The sequence below is a fragment of the Oncorhynchus kisutch genome, linkage group LG1 (genome assembly GCF_002021735.2).
Source record: "Oncorhynchus kisutch isolate 150728-3 linkage group LG1, Okis_V2, whole genome shotgun sequence".
Classification (NCBI taxonomy): domain Eukaryota; kingdom Metazoa; phylum Chordata; class Actinopteri; order Salmoniformes; family Salmonidae; genus Oncorhynchus; species Oncorhynchus kisutch.
The window spans coordinates 7898218-7918724 of record NC_034174.2 but is presented as its reverse complement, the minus strand read 5'-3'; the positions used below and the strand labels follow the sequence as shown (position 1 = coordinate 7918724).

General features: G+C 44.3%; 1 protein-coding gene across 2 annotated transcripts in view; it reads left to right on the top strand.

The window, feature by feature from the left end:
• The window catches only part of LOC109881109 (acid-sensing ion channel 1), a 414829-nt gene that overhangs the window by 300482 nt on the left and 93840 nt on the right, over positions 1-20507 (top strand). Inside the window, exon 1 of one of the 2 annotated variants that reach the window (XM_031816581.1) lies at positions 535-1529. The exons of the other annotated variant lie outside the window; for it this stretch is intronic. Coding sequence (XP_031672441.1) covers positions 912-1529 — 618 coding nt within the window. The 5' untranslated portion in view covers positions 535-911. Of the gene's footprint in view, positions 1-534; positions 1530-20507 lie in introns of those variants that run through there. 2 annotated transcript variants of the gene reach the window in all.

Sequence of the window (20507 nt, the reverse complement as noted above, 5' to 3'; positions counted from 1 at the left end):
AGAGACGGAGAGAGAGAGATGCACCAGAGACCGAAAAGAGAGAGAGAGAGAGAGAGATGTGACAGAGAAGAGAGAGAGAGATGCACCAGAGACCGAGAGAGAGAGAGAGAGAGATAGAGAGATGTGACAGAGAGAGAGACAGAGAAAGAGATAGAGAGAGATGAGACAGAGAAAGAGAGAGAGATGCACCAGAGACAGAGAGAGAGAGAGAGAGAGAGAGAGAGATGTGACAGAGAGAGAGACAGAGAAAGAGAGAGAGAGAGAGATGCACCAGAAACATTTGGTGATGGTGATGTAAAACAAGGAAATGTAACCAAGCAAAAGAAACAGCACATTGGGTTGCGGACAGAGAGGCCATTCATTGAGTCTGATGTGATTTGTTTTGGTTAGCTGATTATTTATTTATTATTTTTCGTTTGATTACGGATACGGATAAATAGTTTAGGCTACTGTGTGTCCTTTGCAATGTTTTCATATTTTTTATGACCGTTTTGTTTCTCCGGATTTAGAATGAGTTGGTTAAACGGCAGCGACAGCGTTCTCTGCAGCTAGACGGATACGAGACTCTAAATCATCTTGAACAACTTACCTAACCTACCCCATGAATAGGGAGCGTTCTCTCTGCCTGTATTGTGACAGAAGACAGATTACCCTCACAGGCAACCTCCTACAACCAGAGAGAGAGAGAGAGACAGAGAGAATACTCCGTGCATGAGGGAGAAGAGAGCGCACGCTCTGACGGGCTCATAGATGTGCCCTGGATCGCTCTCCCAACAAGAACTAATTGATAGACAGAAAACAGAGCCGTCTGGATTGGCGCTTTGACTCCACTCTGAATGCAGGACCGGGACTGATGCCAGCTGCGGTTGTCGGGTCGGTCTCGATCCGGCGCACTACCTGTATCTCCAAATATGTGTCAGTGCGATTCAGTAGCGAAAGCCAGCAGAACGCCGGACTCTCTCGCGGAAGCAGGGAAGCTGTTCTTGAAACATACTACCTTCCATGGACTGAGACATGTATTTCTGAGCGGCTCCTACCCCCGGAGGCTCGCCTGGCTGCTGGCTTTCCTCACAGCTGTCGCTCTCCTCTTCACCTGGTCCTCAAACCGAGTCCGGTACCTCCTCTCTTCGCCCGTGCACACCAAGGCGCATATGGTGTACGCCAAACGTCTCGTTTTCCCCGCGGTGACCATCTGCAACCAGAACCTCCTCATACCGCGTCGCATGAAGAAACCGGACATATTCAGCGCGGGAAGATGGTTAGGACTTCTAGGGAGGAACTGGCAAGTGTCCCCCGGTGCCAGGGACGTGCTCACACCCGGGACCGACCATGACAGCAGCAGCAGCAGCAACGAACCGCCGTGGTCACCGCTCTCTCGGATCCTGGACTTCAACCACTTTCTGCCTCCTCCCTTGGAGTCTCAGCCGTCCATGCTGCAGCTCCTGGACCGCCTCGGTCACCAGATGGAGGAGATGCTGCTTTACTGCCGCTTCCAGGGAGAGGTGTGCGGGCCACGCAACTTCAGCACCGTGAGTCTCTGGACAGCGAAACACCGTTTGGTTTTACATCTGAAATAAGAGTTTATTTTATTGTTTAAGCCATGTGGTGTTGCTGCAACAAGTTTTAGCCTATTGCTATTGATTCATTTTCATAACAATGTTGTATGACCTTATTGCGTAATTATTGGTTATGTTTTTAATAGTTCTGGGCTTGGAATTTATTAGAAACTGTTAGTAATCAGTTTTTTTTTTATTGCGAGTTTAGATAGTGTTTTTTTTCCCCCAGCAATATATGATTATTCTATATATACAAAAGGTATGTGGAAACTACTTCAAATTAGCGGATTCGATTATTTCAGCCACACCCGTTACGGACAGGTGTATAAAATCGAGCACACTGCCATGCAATCTCCATAGACAAACATTGCCTTTCAACGTGGCAGTGTCATAAGATGCCACCTTTCCGCAAAAAATATTTTTGCCCCAGTCTTGCAGTATAGGCTCAGATTACCCTGGCAGATCAAACACACACACACACACACACACACACACACACACAAACTACAGGTCAACAAAGTGATATCCACAGCGTATTTCATTCAGATTTCCTAATTTAAAGAAGATTTTTCACATACTATGTAGGATCTTAATTTGAGCCAGTTTGCTACAACAGGAAAATAATCCTGCAGCAACAGGAAATGTGAATTGTTTACGTGGATTATAATTCATGGACATTTTTGTAGGGGTTGATACATTTTTCGTAAGGGAAAATCAAGTCTTAAATTTCAAAGTGGAAATGACAAACTTCAGAAGCCTTTTTAATCCTCAAAAACAGTAAACGTTTTACATTTCCTGCATCTCAGAAAAGTTATCCTGCAACCGGGTGATCAAATTAAGACCCTACATCTGTATGTCTATTACTATATACTATTACTAACTAATGTACTGTGGTACTGGGCCCAGATCTTAAACATGTTGGCATGACAACAGCCATTGGTTATACAACATAAACAGATCTGGGATCAGTAAGCAAATTTGTATTCAAGGGAATGCTGAAAACACAGGCACACATACCTGCACACCTCCTCCAACATGCTGAATCAATTTGTGAACATAAACCCAAAGCTCTCTGTACCAATGTAGACTCTAATGAAGATCAGGCTTTTGATTTATTCATCTTTACCTCCGCATCATGGCTCATGAATTCTCTCTCTCTCTCTCTCTCTCTCTCTCTCTCTCTCTCTCTCTCTCTCTCTCTCTCTCTCTCTCTCTCTCCTCCCCCCCAGCTGATTGATTTGTATAGCATTAACACTATTGGCAATCTCCAGTTCCATTAATTGCTATTTATCATCCAGTGAAGTCGTCTAGAGACTCACTATGGAGTAACATAACGGTTTAGTTTCCATTTTATGATTAAAAGCACAGTTTGAGGGTTGTAAAACCAGCGTGAGCCACCCATTGGATGTGGTTTTAGTTTTAGTGGTATCCACAACGTGAGATATTAATTTAAAAAGAAAGCTAGACGTGAAGCACGACGATGACTCAGGATAGGATGTGGTCATTTAACTAAATAATGCAACTAACAGATGGTTCGGAAAGTACTTACTCAGCCTAAAATGTACTGCATTTATTTTTAATGTCAACTCAACTCTGATAAAGAAATATATATTGTATTTGGGGCCCATTTTCTCTGACTAACTAGTTTGTTCCCACAGTTGAAAACCATCAATGTGGCCGGTAAGACTAGTAACTAACCAAATGGGGCACATTTTAAGACAAATGGGAACCCTATGCTAGTTTGGGAAAATGTAATGGTTGGTTTGGAGAGTCAACAAGATGCTACTTGGCCTCAAAGAGTAGAGAGCTGTTGGTGTGAGTGGCTGAACCCTGTTTTTTAATCACAGACTAAGGACAGGCAGGAAGTCATGCACTCACACACACGTGTGTGCACGCACCTACGCATACATGCACACATGAGAGAGACAGAGAGAGAGAGAGAGAGAGAGAGAGAGAGAGAGAGAGAGAGAGAGAGAGAGAGAGAGAGAGAGAGAGAGAGAGAGAGAGAGAGAGAGAGAAAGACAGTGAAAGAGGGAGAGAGACAGAGAGACAGACAGAGATAGGGAGAAAGAGGGAGACAGAGAGAGAGAGAGAGAGAGAGAGGTAGATAGATAGAGAGAGACAGACAGACAGAGATAGGGAGAAAGAGGGAGACAGAGAGAGGTAGATAGAGAGAGACAGACAGACAGAGAGAGCAGGTCCAGGATATTGACTGTTGTTGAATGAATAGGGACACTCACACTGCCACCTTCCTCTGTCTCTTTTAGGTTCAGCCCTTATCTATCAATCACCTCACTTTAACACGTACTTTACTCCCAGCCCTTCCAGTCCTAGGGACATATTCATTGATTTTCGGTTCTAAACCATCAGAGAGAGAGAGAGTATCCTAAATGAAATATACAGACCATAAATTCTAATTGGCTATACTTAAACTCTTTAACATCATCCTCAGCTCTGACATCTTCCTCGATATTTTTGAAGGGTCTGATCACCCCAAATTCACAAAAGTGGAGACAAATTCGACCCCAATAACTACTGTGGGATATGCGTCGACAGTCATCTTTGGAAAATTCTCTGCATTATCATTAACAGCAGACTCCTACATTTCCTCAGTGAAAACAATGTCCTGAGCAAATGTCAAATGGGTTTTTACCAAAATACCGAACGACAGACCACGTATACACCTTGCACACCCTTGACAAACAAACAAACCAAAACAAATGCAATGTCATCTCATGCTTTGTTGGCTTCAAAAAAAGCTCTTGACTCAATTTAGCATAAGGGTCTGCTATACAAAATTGATGGAAAGTGGTGTTGGGGGAAAAACATATGACATTATAAAATCCATGTACACAAACAACAAGTGTGAAGTTAAAATGAGCTAAAAAAAACACTCAAATTTCATTCCACGGGGCCGTGGGGTGAGACAGGGATGCAGCTTGAGCCATACCCTCTTCAACATATATATCAATGAATTGACGAGGGCACTAGAACAGTCTGCAGCAGCCGGCCTCACCCTACTGAACTCATAAATCAAATGTCTACTGTTTGCAGATGATCTGGTGTTTCTGTCCCCAACCAAGGACGGCCTACAGCTGCACAGATTCAGTCAGACCTGGGCCCTGACAGTAAATCTCAGTAAGACCAAAATAATGGTGTTCCAAAAAAGGTCCAGTTTCCAGGACCACAAATACAAATTCCATCTAGACACCGTTGCCCTAGAGCACACAAAAAACTATACCTACCACGGCCTAAACATCAGCGCCACAGGTAACATCCACAAAGCTGTGAACGATATGAAAGACAAGGCAAGAAGGGCATTCTATGCCGTCAAAAGGAACATAAAATGTGACATACCAATTAGTATCTGGCTAAAAATACTTGACCTACAGAGAGATGAACCTGGAGGGAGACCGCCCTCTTCCAGCTAGTACAGGGACTCTGCTCACAAACACAAACAGACCCCACAGAGCCCCAGGACAGCAACACAATTAGACCCAACCAAATCATGAGAAAACAAAAAGATAATTACTTGACACATTGGAAAGAATCAACAACAACAAAAAACTGAGCAAATTGGAATGTTATTTGGCCCTAAACAGAGAGTACACAGCGGCAGAATACCTGACCACTGTGACTGACCCAAACTTAAGGAAAGCTTTGACTATGTACAGACTCAGTGAGCATAGCCTTGCTATTGAGAAAGGCCGCCGTAGGCAGACCTGGCTCTCAAGAGAGGACAGGCTATGTGCCCACTGTCCACAAAATGAGGTGGAAACTGAGCTGCATTTCTTAACCTCCTGCCAAATGTACGACCATATTAGAGACACATATTTCCCTCAGATTACACAGATCCACAAAGATTATTTTTGTTTAATACAATTTTGATAAACTCACACATCTATTAGGTGAAATACTAATGTAGCTCCCTTCAGTAACCACGAGCACAACAGTTCCTTGATTTTAACTGGCGGCTTTATTCTGTAGTTTTAGTCAGAATTATCACCTTCCGTGAGAACTATAAAGGAAATGAAAAATACAGTTAAGCACAATCTTACAACCTTATCTTACGAGTGACTTATTAGCTTGGTATAACTCTGAAGTGCTTACATACATAAACAGTATAACCGGCGTTATAACGGGTTCAGATTAAACACATGGATAAAGGAAAAAATACTTATTACAGAAGGGAGGAAATCAAACTTCACACGTATTATTCCTGGCATGAATTCACACTTCATCCTAACATACACTCTTCAACCTTTATGAACTACACCCGATGACATGAAAACTTAGCTAACGCAGCGCAGGATTGCCTTCCCTCCAAAAGTGTGTTGCTACAATAAGGATCCCCGTTACAACAGTATTAGCTACGTAGTTCCGCTTGTATTATCATTTCCCCCGCACAGCGGACACGTAAACAATTCAAACAATAGACAACGACATAACCTGTAAGTCTAACTGTCAGTTACAACTACAATGTGCCATCACAGTAGCAAGATGTGTGACCTGTTGCACAAGAAAAGGGAAACCAGTGGAACACAATCACCATTGCAAATACAAGCTATATTTATGTTTATTTAGAGAGAGAGCACACTAGAGGGAGAAAGGTAGAGAGAGAGAGAGAGAGAGAGGGAGTAAGGGAGAGAGAGAGAGAGAGAGAGAGAGATATAGAGAGCTAGAGAGAGCGAGAGGTATAGAGAGCAAGCTAGAGAGAGAGAGAGAGAGAGAAAGATATAGAGAGCTAGAGAGAGCGAGAGAGAGAGAGAGAGAGAAAGAGCACGCCAGAGGGAGAGAGAACAAGCTAGAGAGAGAGAGCGAGAGAGAACCCTTTTTCAGCTATCTCTGTTGATCCATAGCATCTCTTCGCTTTCGGCTATTACAACATTACCACTTAAATTCCCACTACACCATGAACAGAGCAGTCCTATCACGGTAGGTGATATCCCATGAGGTAAGTGTTTTAGGTTATATACCTTTTGTCAAGCTGGCGAAGCTGTTGTCTGATCGCTATATCGCTGTAGATGTTTGTTCCTCTCAGGTGGTTTCGAGCCCCAATACATACTCAGGTTGTACTGCATACTACATACTCAGGTTGTACTGCATACTACATACTCAGGTTGTACTGCATACTACATACTCAGGTTGTACTGCATACTGCATACTACATACTCAGGTTGTACTGCATACTACATACTCAGGTTGTACTGCACACTACATACTCAGGTTGTACTGCATACTACATACTCAGGTTGTACTGCATACTACATACTCAGGTTGTACTGCATACTACATACTCAGGTTGTACTGCATACTACATACTCAGGTTGTACTGCATACTCAGGTTGTACTACATACTACATACTCAGGTTGTACTGCATACTACATACTCAGGTTGTAATGCATACTACATACTCAGGTTGTACTACATACTCAGGTTGTACTACATACTACATACTCAGGTTGTACTGTATACTACATACTCAGGTTGTACTGTATACTACATACTCAGGTTGTACTGTATACTACATACTCAGGTTGTACTGCATACTACATACTCAGGTTGTACTGCACACTACATACTCAGGTTGTACTGCACACTACATACTCAGGTTGTACTGCATACTACATACTCAGGTTGTACTGCATACTACATACTCAGGTTGTACTGCATACTCAGGTTGTACTGCACACTACACACTCAGGTTGTACTGCATACTACATACTCAGGTTGTACTGCACACTACATACTAAGGTTGTACTGCATACTACATACTCAGGTTGTACTGCATACTACATACTCAGGTTGTACTGCATACTACATACTCAGGTTGTACTGCACACTACATACTCAGGTTGTACTGCATACTACATACTCAGGTTGCACTGCATACTACATACTCAGGTTGTACTGCATACTACATACTCAGGTTGTACTGCATACTACATACTCAGGTTGTACTGCATACTACATACTCAGGTTGTACTGCATACTACATACTCAGGTTGTACTGCATACTACATACTCAGGTTGTACTGCATACTGCATACTACATACTCAGGTTGTACTGCATACTACATACTCAGGTTGTACTGCACACTACATACTCAGGTTGTACTGCATACTACATACTCAGGTTGTACTGCATACTACATACTCAGGTTGTACTGCATACTACATACTCAGGTTGTACTGCATACTACATACTCAGGTTGTACTGCATACTCAGGTTGTACTACATACTACATACTCAGGTTGTACTGCATACTACATACTCAGGTTGTAATGCATACTACATACTCAGGTTGTACTACATACTCAGGTTGTACTACATACTACATACTCAGGTTGTACTGTATACTACATACTCAGGTTGTACTGTATACTACATACTCAGGTTGTACTGTATACTACATACTCAGGTTGTACTGCATACTACATACTCAGGTTGTACTGCACACTACATACTCAGGTTGTACTGCACACTACATACTCAGGTTGTACTGCATACTACATACTCAGGTTGTACTGCATACTACATACTCAGGTTGTACTGCATACTCAGGTTGTACTGCACACTACACACTCAGGTTGTACTGCATACTACATACTCAGGTTGTACTGCACACTACATACTCAGGTTGTACTGCATACTACATACTCAGGTTGTACTGCATACTACATACTCAGGTTGTACTGCATACTACATACTCAGGTTGTACTGCACACTACATACTCAGGTTGTACTGCATACTACATACTCAGGTTGTACTGCATACTACATACTCAGGTTGTACTGCATACTACATACTCAGGTTGTACTGCATACTACATACTCAGGTTGTACTGCATACTACATACTCAGGTTGTACTGCATACTACACACTCAGGTTGTACTACATACTCAGGTTGTACTGCACACTACATACTCAGGTTGTACTGCACACTACATACTCAGGTTGTACTGCATACTCAGGTTGTACTGCATACTACATACTCAGGTTGTACTACATACTACATACTCAGGTAGTACTGCATACTACATACTCAGGTTGTTCTGCATACTCAGGTTGTACTGCATACTACATACTCAGGTTGTACTGCATACTACATACTCAGGTTGTACTACATACTCAGGTTGTACTGCATATGTATAACACATTTGACAACAGCAATGGTTGTATAAGCCTTTTTGTGCACTTAAAACTCATCAAACAAATCTATTGTATCACAACCGTTGTGTCAAATGCCTCGTACATCCAGTGTAGAAGCTGTCCAGGGTTTAAATTAGCCGGTAATAGCCATCTTTTGGCCAATATTTTTTTTTTCAAGACGATAAATAAAATTGCCGCTGGCCAATTGTCCAGGAGAAGATTTAAAAAAATATATAAATGCTAAATAATGCTTTTTAACTCTTTAATTGATGGAAATACAGTGCATTCGGAAAGTATTGTTTATTTTATGTTAAACTTAATTTAACTAGGCAAGTCAGTTCAGAACAAATTCAAATTTACAATGACGGCCTAGGAACAGCGGGTTAACTGCCTTGTTCAGGGGGCAGAACGACAGATTTGTACCTTGTCGGCTCGGGGATTTGATCTAGCAACCTTTCAGTTACTAGTCCAACGCTCTAATCACTAGTCTACCTGCCTCTAATCACTAGTCTAATCACTAGTCTACCTGCCTCTATTCACTAGGCTACCTGCCTCTAATCACTAGTCTACCTGCCTCTAATCACTAGTCTACCTGCCTCTAATCACTAGTCTACCTGCCTCTAATCACTAGTCTACCTGCCTCTAATCACTAGTCTACCTCCCTTTAATCACTAGTCTACCTGTCTCTAATCACTAGTCTACCTCCCTCTAATCACTAGTCTACCTCCCTCTAATCACTAGTCTACCTGCCTCTAATCACTAGTCTACCTGCCTCTAATCACTAGTCTACCTGCCTCTAATCACTAGTCTACCTGCCTCTAATCACTAGTCTACCTGCCTCTAATCACTAGTCTACCTGCCTCTAATCACTAGTCTACCTGCCTCTAATCACTAGTCTACCTCTCTCTAATCACTAGTCTACCTGTCTCTAATCACTAGTCTACCTCCCTCTAATCACTAGTCTACCTGCCTCTAATCACTAGTCTACCTGCCTCTAATCACTAGTCTACCTGCCTCTAATCACTAGTCTACCTGCCTCTAATCACTAGTCTACCTGCCTCTAATCACTATTCTACCTGCCTCTAATCACTAGTCTATCTGCCTCTAATCACTAGTCTACCTCCCTCTAATCACTAGTCTACCTGCCTCTAATCACTAGTCTACCTGTCTCTAATCACTAGTCTACCTGCCTCTAATCACTAGTCTACCTGCCTCTAATCACTAGTCTACCTGCCTCTAATCACTAGTCTACCTGCCTCTAATCACTAGTCTACCTCCCTTTAATCACTAGTCTACCTGTCTCTAATCACTAGTCTACCTCCCTCTAATCACTAGTCTACCTCCCTCTAATCACTAGTCTACCTGCCTCTAATCACTAGTCTACCTGCCTCTAATCACTAGTCTACCTGCCTCTAATCACTAGTCTACCTGCCTCTAATCACTAGTCTACCTTCCTCTAATCACTAGTCTACCTGCCTCTAATCACTAGTCTACCTGCCTCTAATCACTAGTCTACCTCTCTCTAATCACTAGTCTACCTGTCTCTAATCACTAGTCTACCTCCCTCTAATCACTAGTCTACCTGCCTCTAATCACTAGTCTACCTGCCTCTAATCACTAGTCTACCTGCCTCTAATCACTAGTCTACCTGCCTCTAATCACTAGTCTACCTGCCTCTAATCACTATTCTACCTGCCTCTAATCACTAGTCTATCTGCCTCTAATCACTAGTCTACCTCCCTCTAATCACTAGTCTACCTGCCTCTAATCACTAGTCTACCTGTCTCTAATCACTAGTCTACCTGTCTCTAATCACTAGTCTACCTGCCTCTAATCACTAGTCTACCTGCCTCTAATCACTAGTCTACCTGCCTCTAATCACTAGTCTACCTGACTCTAATCACTAGGCTACCTGCCTCTAATCACTAGTCTACCTGCCTCTAATCTAAAGTCTACCTGCCTCTAATCACTAGTCACCTGCCTCTAATCACTAGTCTATCTGCCTCTAATCACTAGTCTACCTCCCTCTAATCACTAGTCTACCTGCCTCTAATCACTAGTCTACCTGTCTCTAATCACTAGTCTACCTGCCTCTAATCACTAGTCTACCTGCCTCTAATCACTATTCTACCTGCCTCTAATCACTAGTCTACCTGCCTCTAATCACTAGTCTACCTTCCTCTAATCACTAGTTTACCTGCCTCTAATCACTAGTCTACCTGACTCTAATCACTAGGCTACCTGACTCTAATCACTAGGCTACCTGCCGCCCCAAGTATTCGGTTCCCTTCCCTTTTCCACAGTTTGTTACGTTACTTATTCTAAAATGGATGAAACTAATGTTTTTCCTCATCAATCTACACACAATACCCTAATAATGACATCACAATACCCCATAATGACATCACAATACCCCATAATGACGTCACAATACCCCATAATGACGTCACAATACCCCATAACGGCGTCACAATACCCCATAATGACGTCACAATACCCCATAATGACGTCACAATACCCCATAATGACATCACAATACCCCATAATGACAAAGTGGAAACAGGTTTTTAGAAATGTGTTTACAAATTTATGCAAAATAAAATTAAAAAAACATCAATATTCAGATCCATTGCTATGAGATTCGAAATTGAGCTCAGGTGCATCTCGTTTCCATTGATCATTCTTGAAATGTTTCTACAACTTGATTGGAGTCCACCTGTGTTGAATAAAATTGATTGGACATGATTTGGAAAGGCACACACCTGTCTATATACGGTCCCACAGTTGACAGTGCATGTCAGAGCAAAAACCAAGCTACGAGGTCGAAGGAATTATCCGTAGAGCTCTGAGAGAGGATTATGTCGAGACACAGGGTACCAAGAAATGTCTGCAGCATCCCCAAGAACACAGCGGCTTCCATAATTCTTAAATGGAAGAAGTTAGGAGCCGCCAAGAATCTTCCTAGAGTTGGCTGACCGGCCAAACTGAGCAATCGGGGAAAAAGGGCCTTGGTCAGGGAGGTGACCAAGAATCCGATGGTCACTCTGACAGAGCTCCAGAGTTCCTCTGTGGAGATGGGAGAACCTTCCAGAAGGACAACCATCTCTGCAGAACTCCAGCAATCAGGCCTTTGTGGTAGAGTGGTCAGGCGGAAGCCACTCCTCTGAAAAGGCATCAAAGGACCCTTAGACCATGAGAAACAAGATTCTCTGGTTTGATGAAAATCTCTTTGGACTGAATGCCAAGTCTCATGTCTGGAGGAAACCTGGCATCATCCCTACGGTTAAGCATGGTGGTGGCATTATCATGTTTTTCAGCTGCAGGGAGACTAGTCAGGATAGAGGGAAAGATGAATGGAGCAAAGTACAGAGAGATCCTTGATGAAAACCTTCTCCAGAGCACTCAGGACCTCAAACTGGGGTGAAGGTTCACCTTCCAACAGGACAACAACCCTAAGCACACAGCCAAGACAATGCTGCAGTGGCTTTGGGACAGTCTCTGAATGTCCTTGAGTGGCCCAGCCAGAGCCCGGACTTGAACCCGATTGAACATCTCTGGAGAGACCTGAAAATAGATGTGCAGCAACGCTCCCCATCCAACCTGACAGCTTGAGAGGATCTGCAGAGAAGAATGGAAGAAACTCCTTAAATACAGGTGTGCCAAGCTTGTATTGTCACACCCAAGAAGACTCAAGACTCAAGACTGAAATCACTGCCAAAGGTTCTTCAACAAAGTACTGTGTCTGAATATTTTAAATATCACATATCAGTTTTTTGTTTTTAATACATTTGTATCTGTTTTTGCTTCATCATTATGGGTTATTGTGTGTAGTTTGACAAGGAAAAACATTAAACATTTAATCCACGCCCTGATCTGTTTCACCTGTCCTTGTGCTTGTCTCCAGCCCCCTCCAGGTGTCTCCCACCTTCCCCATTATCCCCTGGGTATTTATACCTGTGTTCTCTGTTTGTCTGTGGCCAGTTAGTCTTGTTTGTCAAGTCAACCAGCATTTTCTCAGCTCCTGCTTTTATCAGTCTCTCTTTTTCTCGCCCTCCTGGTTTTGACACTTGCCTCTCCTGACTCTGAGCCCACTTGCCTGACTGCTCTGCCTGACCCTGACCTTGACCCTGACCCTGCCTGCCGTCCTGTACCTTTGCCCCACCTCTGGATTACCGACCTCTGCCTGACCTGACCCTGAGCCTGACCCTGACCCTGCCTGCCGTCCTGTACCTTTGCCCCACCTCTGGATTACCGACCTCTGCCTGACCTGACCCTGAGCCTGACCCTGACCCTGCCTGCCGTCCTGTACCTTTGCCCCACCTCTGGATTACCGACCTCTGCCTGACCTGACCCTGAGCCTGCCGTCCTGTACCTTTGCCCCACCTCTGGATTACCGACCTCTGCCTGACCTGACCCTGAGCCTGCCGTCCTGTACCCTTGCCCCACTACTCTGGATTATAAACCCCTGCCTGCCTTGACCTGTCGTTTGCCTGCCTTGACCTGTCGTTTGCCTGCCTTGACCTGTCGTTTGCCTGCCTTGACCTGTCGTTTGCCTGCCCCTGTTTCTGTGATAAACATTGTTACTTCAACACAGTCTGCATTTGGGTCTTACCTGAAACGTGATAGTAACGTAACGAAATATGGAAAAAGTCAAGGGGTCTGAATACTTTTCCAGAATGCACGGTACATTTATCGGTCTATAGATGAATTAGCATTATTGTAGTGTAATTAAAAATTGGATGTGTGTTGTTGGGGAATAATCATAATTAGTTGGTAACATAGGTAAGATGTTTTATATTCATCATATGTTTGTAAGTTACTTCTCATCAGAATGTTATTTTTGTATAATACTGTTGCCGGGTTGCAGTATCTGTTCTGTGTCAAGACTAAGTTATTTGGGCCGGAGAGAGGGGAGAGGTCAAGCGTAGATCTCTTGGCTCCACAATGTCTGTGTGCCAGTCAGTGTGTCTCTGTGATCTTGTCAAGATAGGATGGATTTGATATATGCCTGTTGATATGGAGGATTGGTTTATGGTTCTGAGTTTGAGTAAAGAACATGTTTTAGGAGACAAAGCTGAACGATGAATTATGCCGATGCTGTCTTATCCTCTGTGTGTCTTTGGTATAAAGGAACTAAGTTGAAATGTGGAAGGGGCTCTCAGAGAATTCATTGATAGACACTGAATTGATCTGAGAGTCACAGGGTTGTGATAGAGCTCATATAATTAAAGATGGACTTTGATAACTAACTCTGACGTGTGTGTGGTTTGCGCTCATGATTTGGTAAATAGAGGACATTTCCACGACAGTGTACAGTATATTCGTTATGTATCTTATTTATCCCACAGCCTACAGATGAAGAACCTTTGAGTGTAAAATCTGTCAGACAGCGTGAGAGCTGCTGCTACAGTATCTCAAACAGCACATACGGGCTTCATCAGTGACGCACCACTTTGTAATGAGGCATTTTGAAACCTGAACATATCTTTTTTTTTTTTTTTACCTCTTTTTCTCCCCAATTTCGTCCAATCGTGGACCGTCTCATGGGTCTTCCGGTCGCGGCCCGGTGTCGGGCACGGATCTGTTTATTTGATTTATTTAACCTTTATTTAACTAGGCAAGTCAGTTAAAGAACAAGTTCTTATTTACAATGACGGACTATCAAAAGGCAAAAGGCTTCCTGCGGGGACGGAGACTGGGAATAAAAATACATTCAATATAAATATAGGACAAAACACACAACAAGAGAGACAACACTACATAAAGAGAGACCTAAAACAACAACATAGCATGGCAGCAACACATGACAACAACATGGTGGCAACACAACACTACATAAAGAGAGACCTAAAACAACAACATAGCATGGCAGCAACACATGACAACACAGCATGGTAGCAACACAACATGACAACAACATGGTGGCAACACAACATGACAACAACATGGCAGCAGCACAACATAGTAGCCACCCAATCCATGGTAAAAGCATTATTGGGGACAGACAACAGCACAAAGGGCAAGAAGGTAGAGACAACAATACATCACGCAAAACAGCCACAACTGTCAGTAAGAGTCCATGATTGAGTCTTTAAATAAAGGACGAACCGAGGCTGACCCAGATGGTTTTTGGGGTCAAGTTTAAGGAGCTCCTTTAGCACCTTGGACTCAGTGACCGCCTGCAGGGAGAAACTTTGTAGCAGGGCAGGAGAAAAAGAGGGAGGAGCATCGGGGCTAGTTGCATTAGAAGGGGTGGGAGATGAGGAAATGTTGGACGGGCAAGGAAGCATGGCTGAATCAAATAGGAATCCTGACTTAATGAAGTGATGATTAAAGAGCTCAGCCATGTGCTTCTTGTCAGTAACAACCACATCAACTTTAAGGGACATTGGGGAGCTGTGAGGAGGAGGGTTTATTCTCCAGGACTTCTTGGGGCTAATTAACACTACCACTTAAAATATCAAAAAAGAAGGTCCAAGCGTCTTCGACAGAGGGGATCAAGCTGATTCTATACCAATTTACAGAGGCCAATTCATGTAGGAAGGCTTGCTCATTAAAGTTTTTTAGCAAGCGTCTATGACAAATCAGGACAGGTCGTTTCACTGAGCAGCCATTACGAACACAGACTGTAAAACAGTGATCACTAAGGTCATTAGAGAAAACACCAGACTGATACCTATCAGGATTATTTGTGAGGATGTAACATTGAGGAGAGTAGCCTTTTCTGGGTGTTTGGAGTCATAACTTGTGAGATTGGTAACAATCTGAGAAAGATTTAGGGAGTCCCGTTACTTTAGGACTTGGTCAGGTGGTTTAAGCATGTCCCAGTTTAGGTCACCTAACAGGACAAATTCAGACTTAGTGTAAGGGGCCAGGAGCAATCTTTGGGCAGATACGGTACTGGCAGCTGCTGATTGAGGTCGATAACACCCAGCAATAGTCAACAAAGAGCTATTTGAAAGTTTGGTGCCTCTAGCACTGTGATGTAGTGCCTTAGACCGCTGCGCCACTCGGGAGGCCCTGAAACCTCAACATTTTACTACACATTATTAGCATTTGTGATTTTAGCATGGTGAAAAAATGTTTAAAAGTGGGATGCATGCCAGCAAAGTCACTACACAACACTAAACAATACATTAATTGCACTATAACAGTGACAAACGGTGCCCACAAACTGTTAGGGCCGACATAAAGCTGTCCCGACAGCAGTCCCAACACCCCCTACACCTGGCTATCAGCGGAACCTTGTCTGGCAGTGAAACAGTTCATTCAGCCTCATTTACTGCCTTTAAAAAAAAACATAGCTGATATGGCTGACTTGCTTAAACAAATGTGGTTTCTACTGACAATTGAGGTGTACAAACTATGGCATAAGGGAACGATAAGAGGATAAGAGGCCATCTGTAATTTTGATTACGACATTAATGAGCGAGCTAGGATGGACGTTGTCAATAATTTGTTCAGCACTTTTGAAATGTGCCGTGATCAGTGAAACTTGCTTAAACAAATGTGGTTTCTACTGACAATTGAGGTGTACAAACTATGGCATAAGGGAACGACAAGAGGATAAGAGGCAATCCGTCAATTAGATGAAGACATTGATTGATCCAGCCATATAATATAACAAATCAAATCAAATGTTCTTAGTCACTTGCGCTGAATACAACAGGTATTACAGTTTCACCTTACTGTGAAATGCTGACTTACGAGCCCCTAACCAACAGTGCAGTTTAAAAAAACACGGATAAGAATAAGAAATAAAAGTAACAAGTAATTAAAGAGCAACAGTAAAATAACAATATATACAGGGGGGTACCGGTACAGAGTCAATGTGGAGGCTATATACAGGGGGTACAGGTACAGAGTCAATGTGGAGGCTATATACAGGGGGTTACTGGTACAGAGTCAATGTGGAGGCTATATACAGGGGGTACCGGTACAGAGTCAATATGGAGACTATATACAGGGGGTACCGGTACAGAGTCAATGTGGAGGCTATATACAGGGGGTACCGGTACAGAGTCAATGTGGAGGCTATATACAGGGGGTACCGGTACAGAGTCAATATGGAGGCTATATACAGGGGGTACTGGTACAGAGTCAATGTGGAGGCTATATACAGGGGGTACTGGTACAGAGTCAATGTGGAGGCTATATACAGGGGGTACTGGTACAGAGTCAATGTGGAGGCTATATACAGGGGGTACTGGTACAGAGTCAATATGGAGGCTATATACAGGGGGTACCGGTACAGAGTCAATATGGAGGCTATATACAGGGGGTACCGGTACAGAGTCAATGTGGAGGCTATATACAGGGGGTACCAGTACAGAGTCAATGTGGAGGCTATATACAGGGGGTACCGGTACAGAGTCAATATGGAGGCTATATACAGGGGGTATCGGTACAGAGTCAATGTGGAGTCTATATACAGGGGGTACTGGTACAGAGTCAATGTGGAGTCTATATACCGGGGGTACTGGTACAGAGTCAATGTGGAGGCTATATACAGGGGGTACTGGTACAGAGTCAATGTGGAGACTATTTACAGGGGGTACTGGTACAGAGTCAATGTGGAGGCTATATACAGGGGGTACTGGTACAGAGTCAATGTGGAGGCTATATACAGGGGGTACTGTTACAGAGTCAATGTGGAGGCTATATACAGGGGGTACCGGTACAGAGTCAATGTGGAGGCTACATACAGGGGGTACCAGTACAGAGTCAATGTGGAGGCTATATACAGGGGGTACTGGTACAGAGTCAATGTGGAGGCTATATACAGGGGGTACCGGTACAGAGTCAATGTGGAGGCTATATACAGGGGGTACCGGTACAGAGTCAATATGGAGGCTATATACAGGGGGTATCGGTACAGAGTCAATGTTGAGTCTATATACAGGGGGTACTGGTACAGAGTCAATGTGGAGTCTATATACCGGGGGTACTGGTACAGAGTCAATGTGGAGGCTATATACAGGGGGTACTGGTACAGAGTCAATGTGGAGACTATTTACAGGGGGTACCGGTACAGAGTCAATGTGTAGGCTATATACAGGGGGGGGGGGGTACTGGTACAGAGTCAATGTGGAGACTATATACAGGGGGGGTACTGGTACAGAGTCAATGTGGAGACTATATACAGGGGTACTGGTACAGAGTCAATGTGGAGACTATATACAGGGGGTACTGGTACAGAGTCAATGTGGAGGCTATATACAGGGGGTGGCGGTACAGAGTCAATGTGGAGGCTATATACAGGGGGTGGCGGTACAGAGTCAATGTGGTGGCTATATACAGGGGGTACTGGTACAGAGTCAATGTGGAGGCTATATACAGGGGGTGGCGGTACAGAGTCAATGTGGAGGCTATATACAGGGGGTACCGGTACAGAGTCAATATGGAGACTATATACAGGGGGTACCGGTACAGAGTCAATGTGGAGGCTATATACAGGGGGTACCGGTACAGAGTCAATGTGGAGGCTATATACAGGGGGTACCGGTACAGAGTCAATATGGAGGCTATATACAGGGGGTACTGGTACAGAGTCAATGTGGAGGCTATATACAGGGGGTACTGGTACAGAGTCAATGTGGAGGCTATATACAGGGGGTACTGGTACAGAGTCAATATGGAGGCTATATACAGGGGGTACCGGTACAGAGTCAATATGGAGGCTATATACAGGGGGTACCGGTACAGAGTCAATGTGGAGGCTATATACAGGGGGTACCGGTACAGAGTCAATGTGGAGGCTATGTACAGGGGGTACCGGTACAGAGTCAATATGGAGGCTATATACAGGGGGTATCGGTACAGAGTCAATGTGGAGTCTATATACAGGGGGGTACCGTACAGAGTCAATGTGGAGGCTATATACAGGGGGTACCGGTACAGAGTCAATGTGGAGGCTATATACAGGGGGTACCGGTACAGAGTCAATGTGGAGGCTATATACAGGGGGTACCGGTACAGAGTCAATGTGGAGGCTATATACAGGGGGTACCGGTACAGAGTCAATGTGGAGGCTATAAACAGGGGGTACTGGTACAGAGTCAATGTGGAGGCTATATACAGGGGGTACCGGTACAGAGTCAATGTGGAGGCTATATACAGGGGGTACCGGTACAGAGTCAATGTGAAGGCTATATACACGGGGTACTGGTACAGAGTCAATGTGGAGGCTATATACAGGGGGTACTGGTACAGAGTCAATGTGGAGGCTATATACAGGGGGTACCGGTACAGAGTCAATGTGGAGGCTATATACAGGGGGTACCGGTACAGAGTCAATGTGGAGGCTATATACAGGGGGGTACCGGTACAGAGTCAATGTGGAGGCTATATACAGGGGGTACTGGTACAGAGTCAATGTGGAGACTATATACAGGGGGGTACCGGTACAGAGTCAATGTGGAGGCTATATACAGGGGGTACCGGTACAGAGTCAATGTGGAGGCTATATACAGGGGGGTACCGGTACAGAGTCAATGTGGAGGCTATATACAGGGGGTACCGGTACAGAGTCAATGTGGAGGCTATATACAGGGGGTACCGGTACAGAGTCAATGTGGAGGCTATATACAGGGGGTACCGGTACAGAGTCAATGTGGAGGCTATATACAGGGGGTACCGGTACAGAGTCAATGTGGAGGCTATATACAGGGGGTACCGGTACAGAGTCAATGTGGAGACTATATACAGGGGGTACTGGTACAGAGTCAGTGTGGAGGCTATATACAGGGGTACCGGTACAGAGTCAATGTGGAGGCTATATACAGGGGGTACAAGTACAGAGTCAATGTGGAGGCTATATACAGGGGGTACCGGTACAGAGTCAATGTGGAGGCTATATACAGGGGGTACTGGTACAGAGTCAATGTGGAGGCTATATACAGGGGGTACTGGTACAGAGTCAATGTGGAGGCTATATACAGGGGGTACCAGTACAGAGTCAATGTGGAGGCTATATACAGGGGGTACTGGTACAGAGTCAATGTGGAGGCTATATACAGGGGGTACCAGTACAGATTCAATGTGGAGGCTATATACAGGGGGTACTGGTACAGAGTCAATGTGGAGGCTATATACAGGGGGTACAGGTACAGAGTCAATGTGGAGGCTATATACAGGGGGTACCAGTACAGAGTCAATGTGGAGGCTATATACAGGGGGTACCAGTACAGAGTCAATGTGGAGGCTATATACAGGGGGTACCAGTACAGAGTCAATGTGGAGGCTATATACAGGGGGTACCGGTACAGAGTCAATGTGGAGACTATATACAGGGGGGGTGGCGGTACAGAATCAATGTGGAGGCTATATACAGGGGGGGTGGCGGTACAGAATCAATGTGGAGGCTATATACAGGGGGGTGGCAGTACAGTATCAATGTGGAGGCTATATACAGGGGGGGGGGGGGGGGTGGCGGTACAGAGTCAATGTGGAGACTATATACAGAGGGGTACTGGTACAGAGTCAATGTGGAGGCTATATACAGGGGGGGTGGCGGTACAGAGTCAATGTGGAGGCTATATACAGGGGGGGGGTGGCGGTACAGAGTCAATGTGGAGGCTATATACAGGGGGGCTGGCGGTACAGAGTCAATGTGCAGAGGGCACCGGTTAGTTGAGGTAGTATGTACATGTAGGTAGAGTTATTAAAGTGACTATGCATAGATGATAACAACAGAGAGTAGCAGTGGTGTGGAGAGGGGGGAGGCAATGCAAATAGTCCTCCACTTTCTCTCTATTGTTGCTTCATTCCTTCCTCGCTTTCAACAGTTAACTGAAA